Below are 21,146 nucleotides of genomic sequence, written 5' to 3'. Positions count from 1 at the left end.
GAGGGATTGTACAAAGATTGATTTGAGGAAGAAGTCAAAAAACAGAAACAAGGCTGACTTGGTCATAATGGGATTGGGTTTATGGAAGACCTTGAACACGTAACTGAAAGATTCAGATTGGATCAAAAGACAATAAAAAGCATTGTAGCAAGAGTGGGTGATATGATGAAGCAACATATCGATCTGGTCTTGTTATGCAGGATGACTGGATAGGACTTGATTGGAAATAAAAATAAGTAATAAATTATTAAAATAATCACAATGTTATGAGAGGTCATAATAGTAGAAAAGAAGGCTTAGTCTGCAATATATTAACAAAAACTGCTCAAATTCTTGGTTAAGGTTAAGGTACCAGCAGGTTAAGGTACCAGCAGAAATGATCATTATTAAGCTTTTGTGAAGTTTTATGTAGTGAATAGTGATATATACTGAAAAATAACCTTTTGTGTTTAATTTGATTTTTATGAATCTCTTGAGATTCATATGTTCATGTCTATATACATGTGATTACACACATATGGATATTATACTTTAAGTTAGAATTTCCTGGGAATGTTATATAATAAATTCTCACCATTCTTTCATTTTTATAGGATTTATATTAAAAAGGTACAGAAATTTCCTGAGTATCGAGTTTCTACTGACCCCAAAATTGATAAGAAAATCATCAGAATGGAGCAGGAGAAAGCCTTTAACATGCTGAAGAAGAATTTGATAGATGCTGGAGGGGTTATCAGGTATGAGCCTCCTTTGACATTTTCAGTTCACCAGCTAAATTGCCAGAATCCTTCTGCAAGTAAATGTCCAAGGAGGACAGTTTATCAGTTTTTTCGAGTCTTTTTTTTTTAAAGAAATATTCTCATTAGTAGTTTGCTAAAGATTAAGATGATTTTTCATTATACCATTCTTGGAATTTATAGATGGCTTCATAAATAGAATTGAGCAAAGAGTTTTGCAAATCTCAACTCTTTATTCAAAATGAACTAGTTATAGTTCCTACAACCAGATTAAAAATCTCAACTTTGATTTTACTGATGACAACCAAAAACAGGGAAAAAAAAAGAAAATTGTTGATGATTGAGTTTAAAGAAATTATTCTGTTTTCTTTACAGAAACTTTACCTGACAATAATTTGCTGCAATGTGATAAAAGCTAGCTGCAATAAGATAAGAGCTTAACATGACACATTGCCCTTACCCTTTTTGCTTTAGATATTAAAAAAAGAAAATGGTGTTAGTCTTATCTCTCAACTTCTCACTTTTGTTAGTTTAGGCCAGGTTTGATTGTTGTTATGTAACCATGGAATATCCTGCATTCATGTAACTTTTTAAAGAATTAGTTACATGGGAAATGAGCAGAATGGAACCTTCTTTTGATGTGTCATTCTGTAAGTAATTTTCATTTCATCAGGTTACCATTACAAACATGTAGTATAAAAACATCATTTGCCTAGTGGCTACTTTCTTCATTGCCATTCAAGAGACCTGTATTGATTTCCAGTTGATTCTCTTGCTCATTGGGCCATCAGGAGCTGGGAGTGCTATGGAGATAGTATTGTGAGCCCCTATGAGTGAAGAGTATTCCATATAGCTCAAGAGGCTCTGAATCACATCCTCTCTTTGGATGAAAAGATGGTAGGTGCCATGCAGAAACTTAATGGGGACAAAAATGGAGGGCAAATGGGGTGAATCCCATTTCAGGATGTGATGTTTGATTATTGTGTTTTTTTATGGTGAGGTAAAATTCCAATGATATAGAACTTATTATAAATTACTTATACATTTCTTTTGAGTGCCGCTAACTTCAATTTTAGGTCTATCACAAGGTCTATAAAGGTTTATAAATGTTTTTATTTGATTGAAATAACAATTGACAGAAGTTGAACAGAGGATATATTGTAATTTGTGATAAAATTGTGTTACTATGACTTTTTGTCTTATAAGACTTTTCTAAATAGTTTTTTCTTATTTCTGTTTTATACCTTAATTTAAAATTTTTCCTCTTTATTAGATGGTATGTACAGTTGCCCACTCGAAAGGCTCATCAATATCATGAACTCCAGAAACCTTGCCTCATTCCTTCTCCTTCCCCTCTCCTTGTATCTTCACTTGAGAATGAGGGGCATACAGTTCGGGATGAGAACTGTGCTTTATCCTCACGTCTACATCCACAAGTAGCAGATAAGATAAGAGAACTGGTATCTCAGGGAATAGAACAAGTCTATGCAGTAAGGAAACAACTAAGGTATAGTAGAAACAAGATATTGATCTACAAATAAGTGTTCAATATCTATTCTTTCTCTTCATTCATCTAGTTACCACTCTAGTTCATGTCCTCATTACCTTGTCCCTGGATTATAGATTCCTACCATTGGTTTCCCATTCATCTTCACACAAGTACCCAGATAATCTTACTAAGACCATTAGACAAAAGGGATTTAAAATAACAAAAATGTTAATGATTCTCCATTATTTTATAGGATAATTTATAAACTTCTTAGTTTCACATTTAAGGCCATTTACAATTAATTTGGTTTCCACCTAACTCTCTAACTTTATTTAGTATTACTCCCCTTTACATTCCTGGAAGACCTTCCCTTCTCATCTCTACCTCTTAGACATTTTGTCTTCCTCGGGTGTCCATTCCTCATTAAAGCATTCTTCCCTTAAATTTTCCTTTTATTATACTTACCTGTGTACATATCCTATCCCTCCAATAGAATGTGAGCTCCATGAGGGCAGGAACTGTTCTGTTATTGTCTTTGTACCCTTTGTACCTAACACATGAGTATTTAATAAATAGTAATTATAATAACACTGATAATAATAATCACTAGCATTGATATAATGTGTAAGATTTGCAAAGTACTTAACTTATGCTATCTCAAATCCTCTCAACCCTGTGAACTCAAGGTGCTATTCTTCTCCTAATTTTACAAATGAGGAAACTGGACTAAGAGTGGTTGAGTAATTTGCTTGGGGTTAAAAAGTTCTAAAGCAGGATTCAAATTCAGGCCTTCAGGACTCCAAATATAGTGATCTATCAGTATGCTACCTAGCTGTTGAATCCTTTCACCAAGTAGATAAACAAGATGTTGTCATTTTATTAGACATCACTTCTTGAATCAATAATTTCCCAGCAGGGTCTTAGCAAATCATAATACTGTGAAGTCTGATGTTTCTATATATAAATCTAGCAAATTTTACTATGTCTAAACTTAAAAGAGTTTATATGATAAATCATCTTAAAATAAAAATAATCACAGAGAAATCTCTGTGCACTCAAGACTTAAGACTCACCCATTGGCTCATATAGTTCAAATATTTCACATAATATTTAATGAAGCACCTTTTGTGGTGGTCCCTTTATAATGGATGAATTTGGATGGTCTCTTTTTAATAGCAATTTTCCTGTAGATTTCTGTTCAGAATTCTTTGATATGCAACAAATAATTAAACTTTTTTACTTAAAATTAGGTCATTTGAGAACCAGAAGTCTTGTTCATCATGTTAATAATAACAGTGATGGCTGGCATGTATATCGTACTTTAAAGTTTACAATACACTTTATATACATTATTTCATTTGCTTCTCTTATCAACTTTGGGAGGTAGGTACTTAAACATATTATTATGATTTCCATTTTAAAGATGAATAACCCAAAGTTCAGAGAGTTTTTTTTCCATGCTAAATTTAGCAATCCATGATCATATAGCTAGTAGACATCAAAGATGTAGGGTTTAGAATCAATTAATGATCTTTACAGTCCAGGCTAATGCTTGTTATTCTCTTATGCATGGCTTTGGGAAAATCCCAATAACATTTCTGCATTAGTGTTTATAGATCCTTCTGATCAGCATTCATCTTAGCATTTTTTTTAACTCACCTCATATTTAAGCTGTACTAGAATGGGAATTCTTAACTTTTTTGTGTCATGGACCCCTTTGGCAAGCAAGTAAAGCCTACAGAACCCTCTTAGGATAATGTTTTTAAATGCATAAAATAAAATATATTGTATTACAAAAGAAACCGTATTGAAATAATTAACAAAATATCTTTTAATGTAAATTAATGATTACAGATTAAGAACCCCTACATGAATATGACATATTAAAAATCCAGAATTTAGTAAACCTCAAACCTTAACCTTTAGAGACTTCCTAATAGTATCAGAAGGGCTTTGCTATGTCAACTAAAAAAGATTGTATAAGTACAGACTCTTAAGGATTATGTTATAACATGACATGAATTTATTTCGTTTTAACTAATATGTGACAACTAATAACATGGTTTATCTAATAGTGGCTCCAGTATTCTATGTGTATGCTCTTTTTCCATCATGTACTTCACATTTAATTGGTATAATTTCCATTTTCTAGCCATATCTCTTTCTAGACATTATGTTTCATATACTGTTCCATTCCACTCAACTATCTAATTGAACTTCCCTGGTCTTCCTGAGGCAGAAAAGGTTTATTCTTTTTCAATATCCCCATAAAATGCCAAAATATTTTTCATATAGCCATTTGGAGAAAGAAAGTATTAAAGTTTAATCATCCATGTGGGATTTGGAATGATTTACTGCAGAAAAATTAAAAATGGGGAAATAAAAAAAGGTTATAGAATTAATAAGTCATGCTTTATATGGAAACAAAATCTTTCTGGTTTTAGCTCCCTGTATGCTTTACATTATTTTTCCCCTTTTCATATATCCACAGAAAATTTGTAGAGAGGGAATTGTTCAAGCCTGATGAGATACCCGAAAGACATAATTTGTCCTTTTTCCCAACTGTGAATGATATAAAAAATCACATTCATGAAGTACAGAAATCCTTGAGAAATGGGGAGACGGTTTATAATACAGACACTCCTCCAGCTACGGTATGCATTTGATTTCTTTTATGGTTCTTACTTAGTTTAATTTTATTGTTGTGCTTATAAGAGGTTCCATTCATGGTGTTAACCAGCATTTAATTTACTTCAGGTTGTGTGTGTGTGGGGGGGGAGAAATCACTCTGAAAATGTATATTATTTCTCTAAACTTGTAGCATTGTTTTTTTGACCAAGTAGGACTAGTACTTTTTCCACTTAAAAGAATAGACCTTAAATTTTTTTTATAAAGGAAATTATATGAAATGTGTAGGTGATTAAGAGGTGTTTTAAACCAAAAAAAAAAAACTAAACCCCAAAAAACAAAGCTTGGTAGATAAAGTTATTGGATCATAGATTAGAGCTTGAAGGGACCTGATCCCAAGCAAGTCAGCAAACTTTTATTAAATGCCTGGGGATACAAAGAAAGGCAAAAATACCCTATGTTCAAATATGTTTAATATGATACTATGTTCAAATATGATACACACAGGGCCATTTAATTAAAATCCTTCATTTGATACTTAAGAAAACTGAGGTCTAGCATGGTGGTTACAGATTTCTAAGCACATCTGAGGAAGGATAAATATACCACAGTGAAATATTATTTTCTTGTCATTTAAGTTATCAGTGTTTTTGCTTTGTAATAGTTTGGCAATGATCATAATTACTAATTTGAGTACCTAGATGTGAAGAGAGCAAATACATACTAATAGATAATTGCAATTGAAATAAAGGATAACAACTGATTATTAATAATTTTCAATATCATTCCTTTTATAATTATATTTTCACATGTTTACTGAATAGTTTATTTTTCATTTTAGTTCCAGTGGACCACAGACAGTGGGAACATTCTCACAGAGACTGTAACAGTTACATTTGCATCTCCATCCACCCAGGGTAGGCTCATGCTGAATTTAAAATATATTTTTAAATGATTCTGAACAATTCCAGATTTCTCTGAAGACCAATTTGTGTGTTTTCTTATAAATAAAAAAAGATAATCAGTGGCTAAGCTGACTAGAGGACGACTAAGAAAGTTCCACCAATAACCACCTTGAGATGGTTTGAACCAAAAAGGTACCTCTGACCCAAAAGTTAAGGCCTTTTGACTTTTGGAGTTTTTCTGCTTTCCTCATACTTTTTGCAGTATGTTGTTACTTTTTTCCCTAACCTTTATTTTCCAAGAGTCTTTTCAGACTTTGTTATCATGATATAAAAAAAAAAGCTTTGTGCCTATATATCACAGTGCTAGTAAACTTGCATGATAGGCATGGTGTTATTGATTGGTTACTGATTATTATGTACATTTCATTGCATATAAGGTTGTGGCAACAAGAGAGTTAAAGTTTTTAAGTGCTGGAATTGCAGGGAGGTTACAAAATTTCTTTTTTTTAAAGGTCTTCAAAACAAAACAAAACAGGATAGGGTTCTTAAATATATCTGGAGAATATTAGGTATAGCTCTGCCTAAAACCCTGAAGAATGAACTGACAAGATGACCTCATAAAGTTCTATAATCTAGTTTTTCAAACCAATTCAAGAGATGAGGAACTGACATAAATTGCCCTGGAATTCAGTAGAAATAACTGTTTTAACAGTTTATTGGTAATGTGATATACTTTAGGAAGCTCAGCAGGAGAATCGATTATCACTAAAGTGGAAGCAGATCAAACAGGGGAGTCTTTGTTTCCAGAGACAGCCCACTTGCTCTCTTCACTCTCTTCACTTCAACCCAAAATATTTGCACAGTTACAGGTAGGTATTCAACAAAGTAGCTGAGTTTAATTATTTCCATTCAGATTTTCAAAGACTTTCTATTTTCTTTTTTTATTTCTTGAAAGAAAGGTTATGATAATTTTCATAGAGAATTTATTCTTTTAAATTTTCATTTTAGAAATAACCTAGCACATTTTATATTGATTGGAGATATGATCTCACTCCCCTTAGCACACTCTCCTTCCATTCTTAGTATCATTTGGTGATAGAATCCAGGGATTTTAGAGGAAGGAACCTTAACCATTATTTTTTTTTCTTACAGTGTTCTGTAAGGGGGAAAAATGGCACAAAGTTAAACATTTTGGTAATTAATTTTTATGTTTTTAAGGGTTTACAATTACAACCAGCATTCAGCTCTACTGAAGGAACAACTGCTTTGATATCAGTAAATAGTCATTCTCATTCTACTTCTGCAAACCTTCTGGATTCTGTAGGAAGTGCTGTAATGAACCATTCTCTCTTACTGACTCAAGGACATAGCCTTCAAGCAGGCACCTGTCTGACCCAGAATCATCCTGCTTCCTCTACACTGGGTAGCCTTCCAGGGTCAGATCAAAACCTTATCACAATGAGCCAACTAGTAGCAGTTGGAGGTATTGAAGATGCAGGAAGCCTGGAAGGAAGTGTTCATCAGATTTTTTTGGGAGATGTACAAACCATTCCAGTCAGGATTGTGAACAACCACCCAACTCTTAGTAAGTCAAAATCAATCTATATTATTACTATTTTTAGTATTGAAATAAGCAGTAAAATATTTATAGTCTTATCAGAAGATGTACAATCTCAATAGAGTTAAGCTAAATAAGACTGCAAAAAAAATTATGTGATGATCAACTCTGATATTTAGCTCTCCTCAGGAATATAAAGACCAAAGACAATTCTAAAGGACTTGTGATGGTAAATATCATCCACGTCCAGAAAAGGGACTATGGAGTCTGAAGGCAGACCAAAGTTTACTATTTTCCATTTTTAAAATTTCTTTTATATTTTTTCCTTCTCATGGTTTTTTCCCCCTTTTGTTCTGGTTCTTCTTTCACAGCATGACAATATGGAAATATATTTAACAGAGAGAGGAAAAATGTAGAACTCAAAATATTACTAAAAAAGTAGAAAATTATCTTTTCATGGAAAAATAAATAAATTTATATAAAATAGCTGGAAAAATAAATAAATTTATATAAAAAATATAAAAGAAAAGGAAAAATCTCGCTTCTTAGAATTAAATGTGTTTATTTTATTTTTCTCTGTTTCCTTCTATTGTCCATCCCAACTTGTTAGTTCAAAAATTAAAATCACCAAAATTAATGAGTAAATTAAAATTAAAATCACCAAATCTCATCAAAACTAAAATCAATAAAGGTTCAAAAACTAAAATCAATAAAGATGCAAACCAATAAGGGTTTCATGGATGATTTTGAAGATGTGAAGATTAATCTACTTCATGAATAACAATGAAGAAACTTCTAATGGGAGATAAAGGACAGAAACACTTAAATAGTCAAAAGTAAAATGAGTAATAAATGTACAAAGTGAAGGGACTGGGATAATTCAGGGAAAAAAAGGAAGAAAAATTTGAATTGATGTGAGTCAAATTATAGAGGAAGAAAAATAAATAAGAATTTTAGCCAGGAAACATTAAGGAGATCTTGAAAGGATGAATGAACCCAATTTCCCCAATTACTGGAAATAGCAATAGGCTTTATCAATTTCAAGTACCCTGCCAGCTACAATGGAAAGAAGGAACAGAGTCTTCCTTTCTTTAACGATTGGCAGCAGTCTGTTTGACTGAAGTTTAATTCCTAGGGTAGCCAAACCACCACTGAAGGTAGCAGAGAGGGAAAAAAAGGACTTCTGCCTCTGGTGATTTTTATCTTAGAATTGTTGCATTTTTGTGAATGTTTCTTTACTAAAATAGACACCAAATTCAACAGCTAAGTAACAGGTAACAGGCACATCTTTCAGTAGTAAAATAAATAGATAATGTAACACTTTGCAGACATTGGTTGGACATAGTGAATTCAGAGGAAAAAGGAAGGAATAGCAAAGCTATAAAATAAAACATTCAAATTTATCAACTCATATGGAAGTTGTTAGCAACTCATTAAGGACATGTTAAAATGATCAGTTGTAAAAACTTAAAAGTGACTAGTCAATTCAATCAGCAAGCATTCATTATAAATTTAGGATGAGCCTGGCTTTGGGTTAAGCACTGGAGATTCAAAGGCAAAAGTGAAAAAGTCCCTGTCTTCAATAATAGCCAGCATTTATATGGCATGTTCAGGTTTGCAAAGCATTTTACAAATACCATCTCAATTTGTCCTCCAGCAACATTGGAAAGTAGGTGCCATCATTAGCCGCACCTTACAGATGAGGAAACAGATAAACAGGTGACATGACTTGCCTTGAGTCAAACAGCTCCTAATTGTCTGAAGTCGAATTTAAACTAGGGCCTTCTTGTCTCCAGGTTCAATGCTCTATCCACTGAGCCACCTAGCTGCTTGCTTCAAGAAGTTTCCATTCTAATGGGAGATTAAAGTAGTTTCTTCATAAGAAAAAGCCCGAAAGCATAACTGCATTTTTCGGAGGCTTAATGTGAGAATCTTTTTAAAATATGATTTTTAAATCACCTATTTCTGTAATGAGCTTTTATTACCAACATTAGACATGATATTCTTTCCTTCCTGTATAGACACAGTTGGCACTGCTGATTGTCATTAGGAAATGAACTCTCATTTGTTTTTTCAGTAATGGTAAGGAATTTATCTGATGCCCTCATATTCTAGTCCACTCTCCTTGATAGTCAATGGCACACGTTTGAGAGGAGCAGGTGGGTACGATCAGAAGTACAGTCCTAGCTGATGGCCTCAGCCTTGTTAGCCAATCACAGACAACCTAACCAACACCCTAAGCTAACCTCACTGGATCATTTCCTTTTAACTCAAAACTAATGGTATATTTTTAGGAGGAATTTTTATAATTTTATTGAGAAAAACAAAAATTTACACTGCAGAAATTATTCTCAAACTACATCCTCATCTCCATTCCTATTTACTTCTTTTTTCTTTTCATTCACTTCTTAATTCTTAATTGGAAGAACTGTGGTAGAAGAACTATGGTAATTTCCTTCAGAAAACATTCATTTAAAAAAGATAACATGAATTGAATTAATTTTAAATATTACCTAGCTGACTAAAAGCATCTTATATGTCACTGAAGAATTCCAAGGGCCTCTTGCAATAGGGGCTCCTGACCTAACAAGACAGTTTTTTTGAAATAGAACTTCCAGGAATTATTGAATTGGATTAGAATTTGAGAAACAGTTTGAACTCAAACCAGATAACTAGTACTTCTCTCTCATGGGACTAAAGTGTGGCTTGTGCTTTGTGGATATGCATTTGGTATATAGATTCCTTTCTTTCAAGAACTGTATGGTTGCTTACCTCTGATATTTACATAAGTTGAAAAAAAATGACTGAAAAGAGGGAAATTTCATCTCAGAGCTCTTACTTTCCTGTTTTCGGTAGTGCTTCTGGTATGTACTAAACTTAGATTTGTTTTGTTTCAACTACTTTGAAGATTGAAAATTATATATAAGAACACCCTTCACTTTGTTGATAGGTAGGACAAATGAATAGTGCATATACTCAAGTTAAAACATTCTTTAAAGATGCAACTTTTTTTTTTTCCTTATTAAGATAAACACTTGGGGCGGCTAGGTGGCACAGTGGATAAAGCACTGGCCCTGGAGTCAGGAGTACCTGGGTTCAAATCCAGTCTCAGACACTTAATAATTACCTAGCTGTGTGGTCTTGGGCAAGCCACTTAACCCCATTACCTTACACCCCCCCAAAAATAAAACAAAAAAAAGATAAATACTAGAGTTTCTTGATCAACAGAAAATTTCCATTAACATATAATTACAAAAACATGGAAATTTCAGTAATTAAAAGTTGTTGAATTGGTAACACATCTAAGTATTTGTTGCATATGTTCCTAAACTGTACAAACATCTGAAGTTCCTCTTCAAAGAAAAGGAATTTAATTGTCTGTTATTCCCATAAATATCCAGTAGCATCTTTCCTTCAAAAACTAATTAGGGGGTGGCTAGGTGGCATAGTGGATAAAGCACCGGCCTTGGAGTCAGGAGTACCTGGGTTCAAATCCAGTCTCAGACACTTAATAATTACCTAGCTGTGTGGCCTTGGGCAAGCCACTTAACCCCATTTGCCTTGCCAAAAAAACTAATTAGGATGACAAGCAGAAATGTTATTTATTAGGATTTTTTCTTTCCCATTTAATGAGCTGGTTATTCTTTTGTAATTTTGTCTTTTATTTACATTTATTTTCATTTAGTTACATGTAAAAAGAATTTTTAACATTTGTTTCTAAAATTTAGAATTCTAAATTCTAAATTCTCTTCTTCCCTTTCCTCCCTCATTTACTAAGCAAGCAATTTGATATAGGCCATAATTGTGTAATCATGTAAAACATTTCCATAATCATTATGTTATGAAAGAAAACATAGACACTCCCCCCAAAAAAAGAAAAAGAAAATTTTAAAAAATATGTTTCAATATGTCTTCAGATACCATCTAGGTGGTGCACCGGTCCTGGAGTCAGGAGGACCAGATACCATCAACTCTTATTCTGGGGATGGATAGCATTCTTCATCATAAGACTTTCATAGTTGTCTTGCATCACTGTATGGCTGAGAAAAGCTAAGTCAGTCACAGCTGATCATTTTACAGTATTTCTGTTTCTTTGTAAATATTTTTTTTGTAAAAGTTTTTCTGAGAGAATCCTGTTAATCATTTCTTATAGCAGAATAGTATTCTATCATAACCACACAGCACAATTTGTTCAACCATTCCCCAACTGATGGGCATCCCCTCAATTGCCAGTTTTTTGCCACCAGAAAAGAATTGCTATAAATATACTTGTACATAGAGATCCTTTTCCTTTTTGTTTTTCATTTCTTGTGGGATATAGACCTAGTAGTGACATTTAAGCTGGTTATTCTTAGAAGAGATTTAAAGGTAAATAGGGGCAACAAGGCAGCTCAGTGGTAGAGCATGGACCCTAGAGTCAAGAGGACCTGAGTTCAAATGTAAATGTGACTTCAGATACTTAATAATTACCTAACTGTGTGATCTTGGACAAGTCACTTACCCCATTTCCATACAAAAAAAGGGGGGGCTGGAATAGGAAAGAACCAGCCTCTAACCTGTGGGTTACTAGAGCCAAACAAAGCAGGTGAGAGAGACAAAGAGCCAGGAATCAAACAAGTTTAACTTCAAAGTGAGGAGAGTTGGGCTGCTAGGTGGCGCAGTGGATAGAGTACTGGCCCTGGAGTCAGGAGTACCTGAGTTCAAATCTAGCCTCAGACACATTTAATAATTACCTAGCTGTGTGGCCTAGAGCAAGCCACTTAACCCCATTTGCCTTGCAAAAAACAAACAAAAAAAAAAGTGAGGAAAGTGACTGGTAAACATTGTCCCTAGTTGGGGGGGGGGGGAGTGGACCTGCTTTAGTGTGGTCAAATCTCAATATTTATACCAATGGGGGCGGCTAGGTGGCACCAGCCCTGGAGTCAGGAGTACCTGGGTACAAATCTGGCCTCAGACACTTTAATTACCTAGCTGTGTGGCCTTGGGCAAGCCACTTAATCCCATTGCCTTGCTAAAAATGTAAACAAACAAACACAAAATATTTATACCAATGGCTGCACTATGATCTGTAGCTCTGACAGGAGGGGTAACAGTAAAAATGAGACAAGTTTGATTCATAGCAGGACTTAATAACCATAAATAGTTCTGGGATTTTGTTGTGGCTGAAATCATTCAGAGAATAAGCACAAAGAATTGTTGTTATTCCAAGCTCAAGGCAGAGCTTACTTGCTGGGCCTGAGCTCTGGAAAACAGAGTATCTCCTAATATTGTGACATTCTAAAAAGTTTATTATTAAAAATATTGACCTTAATATATTTTCCTTTTGTTTGTTTTTAAAGCTGAAGAAAATCTTCAAGGTACAATTTCTGTGAGTCAAGTTAAAGAGGAACCCAGTGAACCAACGTTATCTGAGCAAGAAAATAATATCCTGGACATAAATACCTCATCCATGGTTTAAATTTTTCAAAACTTTTTAAGATTTAAAAATTTGAAGAATTCAACTGTCTTGGAAATAAATGAAAGCAGATAGTGTCAAAATGGTGCCATTTTAAAGAGTATAATATAAACTAGTTCTAGAGGATACTTTCACATAAAACTGATAATGATTTGTGCCAATTCGAAGTCATTATGCTACCTTATGAAAGACTTTCTCTTCTCAGTTTTGGGTAGATCTGCTATTTCTAAATTGTGTGATTTAACCAGTATTTTCAAAAATTAGGCTAAAGTGAATGGTTTACAAAGGTTTGGTGCCAATGTAAATGTTTTTCCTACTCATAGAAATTCTTATCTGATTTTGGTGCTTCAGAGCTGTCAAAAACATGCTCTAAAATACATCATTTTTTCTTTTTTCTTTTTTTAGAAACAAAATGTTAGGGCTTAAATTGCTGTAAGAGAAAAATGGCTTTTTATAAATAGAGCCTATTTGGTACTAATGGGAAAAGGTATTTAAACAATGATGAGACTGAATATAAGGAAGAAAGTTACATTCCAAGGTTGATGGAAATATGAATGATAAATGAAAGCATATTGCAAATATAAAATATGATGGGTCTCATTTGTTAAAATTATTTTTATTGCTTTTTTCTTTTTTAAAAAACGTATTTATTTTTTAATTCTATTTTCCCCCCAATCTCACTTCCCTCCCTCCATCCCCCACAGAAGGCAGTCTGTTATTCTTTACATAAAATTATTTTTAATATTAAAAATTATTTTCTCTTAGGTTGCAGTCTGTTTTGCCTGGAAAGTAACAAAGTGGTTTTTATATTATGACTAATAACAATCAGTCACTTCTAATAAAATGTGGCTGTACTTCACCTACTTTCCTTTAATTTTTTGTACTTCCAGTTACAAAGAGCTTGTTAGTTAATAGTTTTCAGAAGGATACTAGGGATATTCTAAGTACAGAGAATCCTATATCCTTAAGTAACTTGAATTACACAGAAAAGCAATAGAAGTACATGTAGCATATATAAATACTGTCTTTATAGTTAAAACACTACCATCAATAGAATTAGAAAACTTTTAAGAACACAAAAAACGTTTGCAGACTTTACAGGCAATTTACAAAGCTTTTAAAACTGATCTCAGAGGATTTTTTTAATATTACATTGAAAAAAATGGGCATATATTTGCATTTTTTCCATATCAAACAAAATTCTTCATGGATTGACTGATATTTACACTGAAGATATTTCCATTAAAATATTTATATATATATATATAATTTATTGTTATTTATATAGTAAAATGTATTGATCTATTGCATTTGCTAATTAAATTATATTAATGTTTAATTCAAATGCCAAGTATCATAGTAGCATTTTCAGTAGAAGTTTCTGTTTTCAGGTATATTGCCAAGCCAGAAAAGTTAAGTATAGGTGTCAGGAATTCAGCTTATATTTTTTTTATTTAAATATATAACTTTTAAAAGAATTTATCAGTGTCAGATATTAAAGATCCAGAATTTTCACATAGAAAATGCAAAATGATGTTTGATGTTAATATTTTGACTACTTTGAATCACTTTTTGTTTTTTCTAAAGTGATTAGGCAAAGTCACAAAAGATTCTCATCCTTAATCCATTTCAATTATTTTAGTGTCTGTTTACATTTGGAGAGTTCTTTCATTCCAGGTAGATGAAGAACAGAACCTGTATCTTAATTTTAAATTTTTTGCTTTTTTATATTTAATTTTATATTTTGGGCATTATATAATATATAAAGTTTAATTTTTAGTTAAATCTAAAACTTTTAAGTAAGAAATATTTTCTTTTTTGAGGTATGATAATATTTAGTGTGGGTATTCATTGTGGCTCCAGCTCTGCCAGATCTAATTATGTTAAGTCTCTGTTGAACTTGATAAATTTTTTTTGTTAAGTCCACTGATAGATAATTTGCCTTAAATTTAAACTTCTCCTAAAGTTTGTGATATCTTGCCTAAAACCAATGAGTGAATTTGTTGAATTTGTTAATTTCAAATTCAGGAATATGGAGACTAAAAAAATTACTTTTATTTTCCATTGCAGCCTCTCAAATTAGTATTTTATTAATTTCAAATAGTAGGGGCAGTTAGATGGTGCAGTGATAGAGCACCAGCCCTGGAGTCAGGAGTACTTGAGTTCAAATCCGGCCTCAGACACTTAATAATTATCTAATTGTGTGGCCTTGGGCATGCCACATAACCCCATTGCCTTGCAAAAAACGTTAAAAAAATGTAACAAATCAAATAGTAAATCTCAGTTTTACTGCTATTAATGATAGAAATTATTGATTTGACAACTTTACTGTTTTCTTTTGGAGGTTTCCTTTTTTTTTAAGTTATTGAATTGCTTAGTGAAGTACTGATTAATTAAGAATCTTGTTCTGTTACTTTATGCTAAAGAGATGTCAGAGAATATAAATTTAACTCTTAAACAAAGAGATTTTTATACAAATATTCCTCTCGTCTCATTTTACTAAATCTCTGCTTTTCTCATTAGAACAGAAAGCAACATTGTATCCTAAAAACACTTATGAAAGAATGCTTAAATCCTTGATTTTCTATTCTTTTGGTTTTATAGGTAGACACTGGAAATATCAATATTTTCATCTGGGTCTTTCATTGAGTAGTTCTTCCAAAAAATGACTACCATATAAGTTCTAGAAACTCAATACTCTTCATCCTTCAAGTGCATGCTCAGGTTTTTATCACTGTTGTCTTTGAAGGTGCCTAGGCTTTTGTTATTTAAAAAGTGTTTACATATTTCGTCTTAGATTTGTTTTAAGGCATGTTTTGAATTTGTCATAATGGTATATAACATTTTCTATAACCACATAGTTGGCATTCTTCTCCTAATTGCTATTTAGCAAAGTTTTACACGTTCTCATGTATGAAATACATGATAAGGGAAACCCAGGTAGTGAGGTTATGCATTTAAAATAAGCAGATAAGAATTCAGAATTTAAATTTGGGCAAATTTCTGAACTATTGACAAAGTATCATTATTCTGTTCATATTCTAACCCACCAAATTTATTTCAATTCTCACTGCAGGTCAGTTGTAGTTAAACAATTACAATTACCCTCAATGTTTGTTTCCCATAAAACAATTAATATCTTTAAATCAAAAGGGTTATGGGGGGCAGCTAGGTGGTACAGTGGCTAGAGTACCAGCCCTGGAGTCAGGAAGACCTGAGTTCAAATCCAGCCTCAGACACTTAATTGCCTAGCTGTATGACCTTGGGAAAGTCACTCAACCCCATTGCCTTAAATAAAATTTTAAAAAAACACAACAAAAACAAAAGGCTTATACTTGTAAAAACTGTTGACTAAAATTCAGGAAAGTCATAAAAAATGTGGGTCCCTTGTTCTGGTCTTGACTAGGGTTTTTAGTATTAAACTAAACAAATCCGGGTTTTCTTTCTTTACATGCTACAGAGACATGCTTAATCATATGGTTATGAAAAATGTTGTTTAACATACTTGTATAAAGTTTAAAAAGAGATAAAGTGTATATTTACTGTAATTTAATGTATAGTGTTTTTGTTATAATGTAATTTTTTAAAACTCAAACCAAAAAAACCTTTTTTAGAAAACTTGTTATAAAAATTTTTATATTTCCCTTGGAGATTGAGGTGCTTTTTGTTTATTTTGATGCTATAAAATAAACATCTTGTTACCTGATTACTTTGTTAGTGAAATTAATGTTTTGTTTAAAGTCTGAAAATGCTTAATTAAGCATAACTAGTGTAGAAGACACTGACACAGCTTAAAGCCCTATCACCCTAACAACCGTTGACATTTTAAAAAATTACTTTAAAGATGTGGAAAGGATCATTTGTATGTGGGTCTGCTCATTTTGCTTATTTCTTATTTTACTCTTTCCTTTTCTTTATTTTCTTCACTCTTTGTTGTCATTCTCAGTAAGTATAGAAGTCTTTCTTATACCTACTACTTAAGGTCCAGAAACCTTAGATGATAAACCATAATGTTTATGATTACTAACAACTCCAGTTATAGTAGCCAAGTCTTAGTTCTAGAAGGGTTCCACACTTTTTTTTCAGTTGAGGAGAAAATCACAGACTTATAATTGGAAGAAATTTCAGAAGTTCCCAGTCCTACCTAGACCTTGTCAGGAACTTCCTCTACCACATTCCTCAAAAAAAAAGTCATCCTGTTACCATTTGAAAATTTATAGTGATATAGAAAATACTAGTTCCCAAATAGCCCACTCTGCTTTTGGACAGCTCTTGTTTCAAAGTCTTCATCAGTGCAATTTTTAGTCTTTGCTTATAAATTCTGACCCTCTGGGAACAAACATCACAATTCTGAAATTCTCTCTTTATGAACAGCTCTTCAGATAAGTATAAATGATTATCCACTTCCCTAACCATCTATTCATATCCAATTCTTCTTCTCTAAGCTAAACATCCCCAGGTAAATTAGTTGTTCCTCATATAGCATGGTCTCCAGTCCTCTCACCAATCTGGTAATATGGTTAAGACCCTTGGGTCATAAATAAAGAAATTTCAACAATTTTTATTATTCATTGCCCCTTTAGTGGTGACATTTTTCCTCTATAGAGTAAATAGATATCCACTCCTCAAAGCAATGATAGGGAAAATGAAAAAAAAGTCCTCTTTTTCATAGGAAATTTTTGCTTTACACACAGAAATGATCATAAGATGCATTTAATTTTGTAGTGGGAAGGTAAAAAAATTCCAACTGTTAATGTTTTTCATCTTAAAGGATGAAAAAGAACTCATTAGGACAAAACCCTCCTAAACTAGTCTCTCATGGACCTCACCTGGATTCAGTTCAATTCAACAAACATTTTTGAAAACCTTTAGTATGTCAGGTACTGTGCTAGGTACTGAGGATACCAGCATAAAAGTGAAAATCATCCCCACCCTCTTTAGACCATTCATGTTATGGATCCAGATAGATTCTTAAAATCTTAGATAATATTAGTATCTTCTATAATTAAACATTATTACTATTTGTTTTCAATGATTATTTATAAATTCTAACAAATGAAATATCCCGAATGGTGAAGTAAATGTAATTGGTATCTTGTTAAAATCTGACATAGCATAAATAATTTTAGGATTTTTTGTTGAAATAGGATGTAGCATAATCTAAAATATAAAGAGTAGGAGCATTTGAGTCATTAAGTCACTTAGCCCACCTCCCCTGTTAAAAGTAAATGCATGCTATGCCCTGATACCAGACAAGATAAAAAAGTATATCTCAGAGACTTTAAGTATTAAAGGTTATTAAAGCTATTAGAATGATGTTTGCAAAAAGTCTTTTCAGATTGTTTAAGGAAATCTGATCACACCCTGTGAATCCTCAGTAAAATATCAAACCCATTCTGGAACTGAGATACTTGGGTGAGCAACAAGCTAGGAGAGAGTGAGTATTCCAGCCAAACCCCTCTCCTTTGAATTATAGGTCAATTTATTGGTAATTGAACAAAGCTTTCTTTATTAAGTTAATGCTGACAGATGGACTCAAAAGATTTCTATTTTTAACATCCTTTCCTTCCTTTTCTACCCTTCCACCACTAGCTGTCTAATAGCAAAAAAGAGACTATATTGAACTAAATGCCATTTTTCCTCTGCTGTGTGAGTTACCATGGTTACTCAATAATTTTTTTTAAAGGAAGGATAAATAATTGAGGAGGAAATATGATGTCATTTGATTGATCAAGTCAGTAATAGAAAAATGTCTATATGTAACATAGGAAAAGGAGGTTTGAGGAAATTAGTTTATAGATTAAATGTAATTCCAATCAAAATACAAATGAGGTTACTTCAAAAAATTAAGCAACATTTATGGGAAAGAAAAAATGCATTAACATTTCAAAGGTAATGTTGGGGAAAGGAATGAAAAAAGCAGGGTTTTGTTAGAACCAAGTGAATTGAATTCTGACATCCAAAGTTTTCACAGCGAGCATTTACAATTCAAAGATCAGCAAATACTACAAATCAGGGTTTAGTTTATAATTTTGTTGATTGTTTAGTCTTAAGAAAGTAATGGAGATGGGGGGGGCGACTAGGTTGCACAGTGGATAGAGCACCAGCCTTGGAGTCAGGAGTACCTGGGTTCAAATCCGACCTCAGAAACATAATAATTACCTAGCTATGTGGCTTTGGGCAAGCCACTTAACCCCATTGCCTTGCAAAAACTAAAAAAAAAAAAAAAAAAAGTAATGGAGAAAGTGTAAGCAATATATGTCCTACTGGATTGTTTTTTTGTTTTTTTCCCCAGAGACTTGGATGTTACATATTAACCAGCAGCTTTCTGATAAGAGAAGGAATAGGAACTTGTATTTCTATATTACAAATCATGCTATGATTATTAAAATTATCTAGTACTAAATAGGAAAAAATCATAGATAATCTGGTAAATACAAAATAAATAAAGATAAGATAAAATACAAGGGAAAGAAAGTATGATTCAATAAGGGAAATTAATTAGTAAGTCAAAGAAAAATTGGATTATGTATAAATCCTATAGGACACCATATAAAAAATTGTAAATGAATAAATAGTACATAAAACAAAAATTCCCAATAGATCATCTCTCCTGGTAACTCCATACCTAAAGGATATTTTGCTAGAAAATTTAAAATAGACCATCCTAATGCATTTTTGGTGAAATTGTGAATTACTCCTATCTGTTTTGGAAATCATTTTGGAACTATGTAAATAAAGTAACTAAAATGTTCATAGAGTTGGATATAGAGATTCTACTACTAGACAGGCTTATATCCCAAGAAGATCACTGATTTAAAAAAAAAAGGTAGTTCCCACATACACCATTTTTATAGCAGGACTTTTTGTGGTAGCAAAGAATTAAAAGACAAAGTAGATATCTATTGATTGAGAAAGGGCTAAAGAAATTGTAGCACATAAATGTAATGTTATTGCTTTAAGAAACTATGACTATGATGAATTCAGAGAAGCATGGGAAGACTTACAAGAATTGATATAAAGTGAATTAAGCAGAGCCAAGAAAATTCTCTCTCTCTCTTTCCATGTATACATAGTTATACATATATATATGTGAGTACTATAATGTAAATGGAAACAAAACATTTTTTAAATGGCTATTGCAAAATTTTAAAAGAACAAAATATGGCCTTTACTTGTAAGGTGAAGAGATTTGGGAAAACACCTTTGTCCACTACTTTGCAGTGGTGGGAGGTCCATAGATGTGAAACATTGCACATATTTTCATCTTGTGTGTGTATGTGAGATATATTAATTAGTTGCACTGATTTTTTTCCCTTTTATTTTTTTCTATAAAAAAAATTCTTTGCTGGGGCGGCTAGGTGGCACAGTGGATAAAGTACCAGCCCTGGAGTCAGGAGTACCTGGGTTCAAATTCGGTCTCAGACACTTAATAATTACCTAGCTCTGTGGCCTTGGGCAAGCCACTTAACCCCATTTGCCTTACAAAAACCTAAAAGAAAAATTCTTTGTTATATGGGATGGCTCTCTGGGATAGAGAAAGGGAGGGGCATAAGAGGAAATGTAAGTGATGTAAACAAAATATATCAATAAAATACTTTTTTTCATAGAACAGTCTTTCCCATTTCAAGATCACCTTTTTCTAAATCCAGATTACCAAGTTTAACAAAAGAAAGAATAAGATTCTCAACCAGAAACACTTCCCGTGCCTTCTGGAACTTCTTGTCAGCCTTCTAGGAGATCAGATTATTACTACCTTCTTCCTTGTGAGAGAAGACCAAAAAATTGTCCATGGATCCAAACACTAGCCCACAACCAGAGTGACAAGACTAGATTTCCCAAGATGAGTTGTCAGAAGTATAACACATAATGGTTGAAATGACTATTTTTTTTTTAGATTTTTGCAAGGCAAATGGGGTTGAAATGACTATTAAAAAAGAACTGATACCTAGCAGACAGAATAACCCAAGAATGCAAACAATGAACTATCATTTACATAGTCGTGGAGGTTTTATAGAAAGTGGATTTGCAGCAAAAAAAAAAAAAAGAATTTAATTTCTATACTAATAGACTGCTATCTGATTGGTACTAATAGCTAACCAGGGTCAGGGTTCTCTGTGGGTCAACATTCTTTGAAAATGATAGGTAAACAAGCTCCATTTGAAGTGATGAGCTCTCAATCTTTCCAACAGCCCTAGCCATCCAACTATAATCCAGTCATTTTCCTGCCATATCTGCTACACCTTCCTATTCAGCCCTCTAATTCCCAGCCTAGGACTATCTAGTCCTGACTGGTTTAAGCTAACTGTCCTTAGTTAACTTCCTTCTCCTGATTATGTTTTTCCTTAGGCTTTTCAACTGCTCTGCATCTACC

General features: G+C 32.8%; 1 protein-coding gene across 8 annotated transcripts in view; it reads left to right on the top strand.

Moving 5' to 3' along the window:
* CARF (calcium responsive transcription factor) overlaps positions 1-19,968 on the top strand; it is a 67,088-nt gene extending 47,120 nt beyond the window's left edge. For 5 of the 8 annotated variants that reach the window (XM_074191612.1, XM_074191613.1, XM_074191611.1 and 2 more), the window contains exons 9-15: positions 594-737; positions 2,011-2,244; positions 4,718-4,880; positions 5,696-5,771; positions 6,498-6,628; positions 6,978-7,344; positions 12,657-19,958. In XM_074191612.1, coding sequence (XP_074047713.1) covers positions 594-737; positions 2,011-2,244; positions 4,718-4,880; positions 5,696-5,771; positions 6,498-6,628; positions 6,978-7,344; positions 12,657-12,775 — 1,234 coding nt within the window. In that variant the 3' untranslated portion in view covers positions 12,776-19,958. Of the gene's footprint in view, positions 1-593; positions 738-2,010; positions 2,245-4,717; positions 4,881-5,695; positions 5,772-6,497; positions 6,629-6,977; positions 7,345-12,656 lie in introns of all 8 variants that reach the window. The other 3 variants (XM_074191616.1, XM_074191615.1, XM_074191614.1) reach the window with 2 other exon arrangements.
* The last annotated feature ends 1,178 nt before the right edge of the window (positions 19,969-21,146 follow it).

This window comes from Macrotis lagotis, chromosome 6 (assembly GCF_037893015.1).
Source record: "Macrotis lagotis isolate mMagLag1 chromosome 6, bilby.v1.9.chrom.fasta, whole genome shotgun sequence".
NCBI classification, from domain to species: domain Eukaryota; kingdom Metazoa; phylum Chordata; class Mammalia; order Peramelemorphia; family Peramelidae; genus Macrotis; species Macrotis lagotis.
This window is presented reverse-complemented; position numbering and strand designations above follow the sequence as displayed.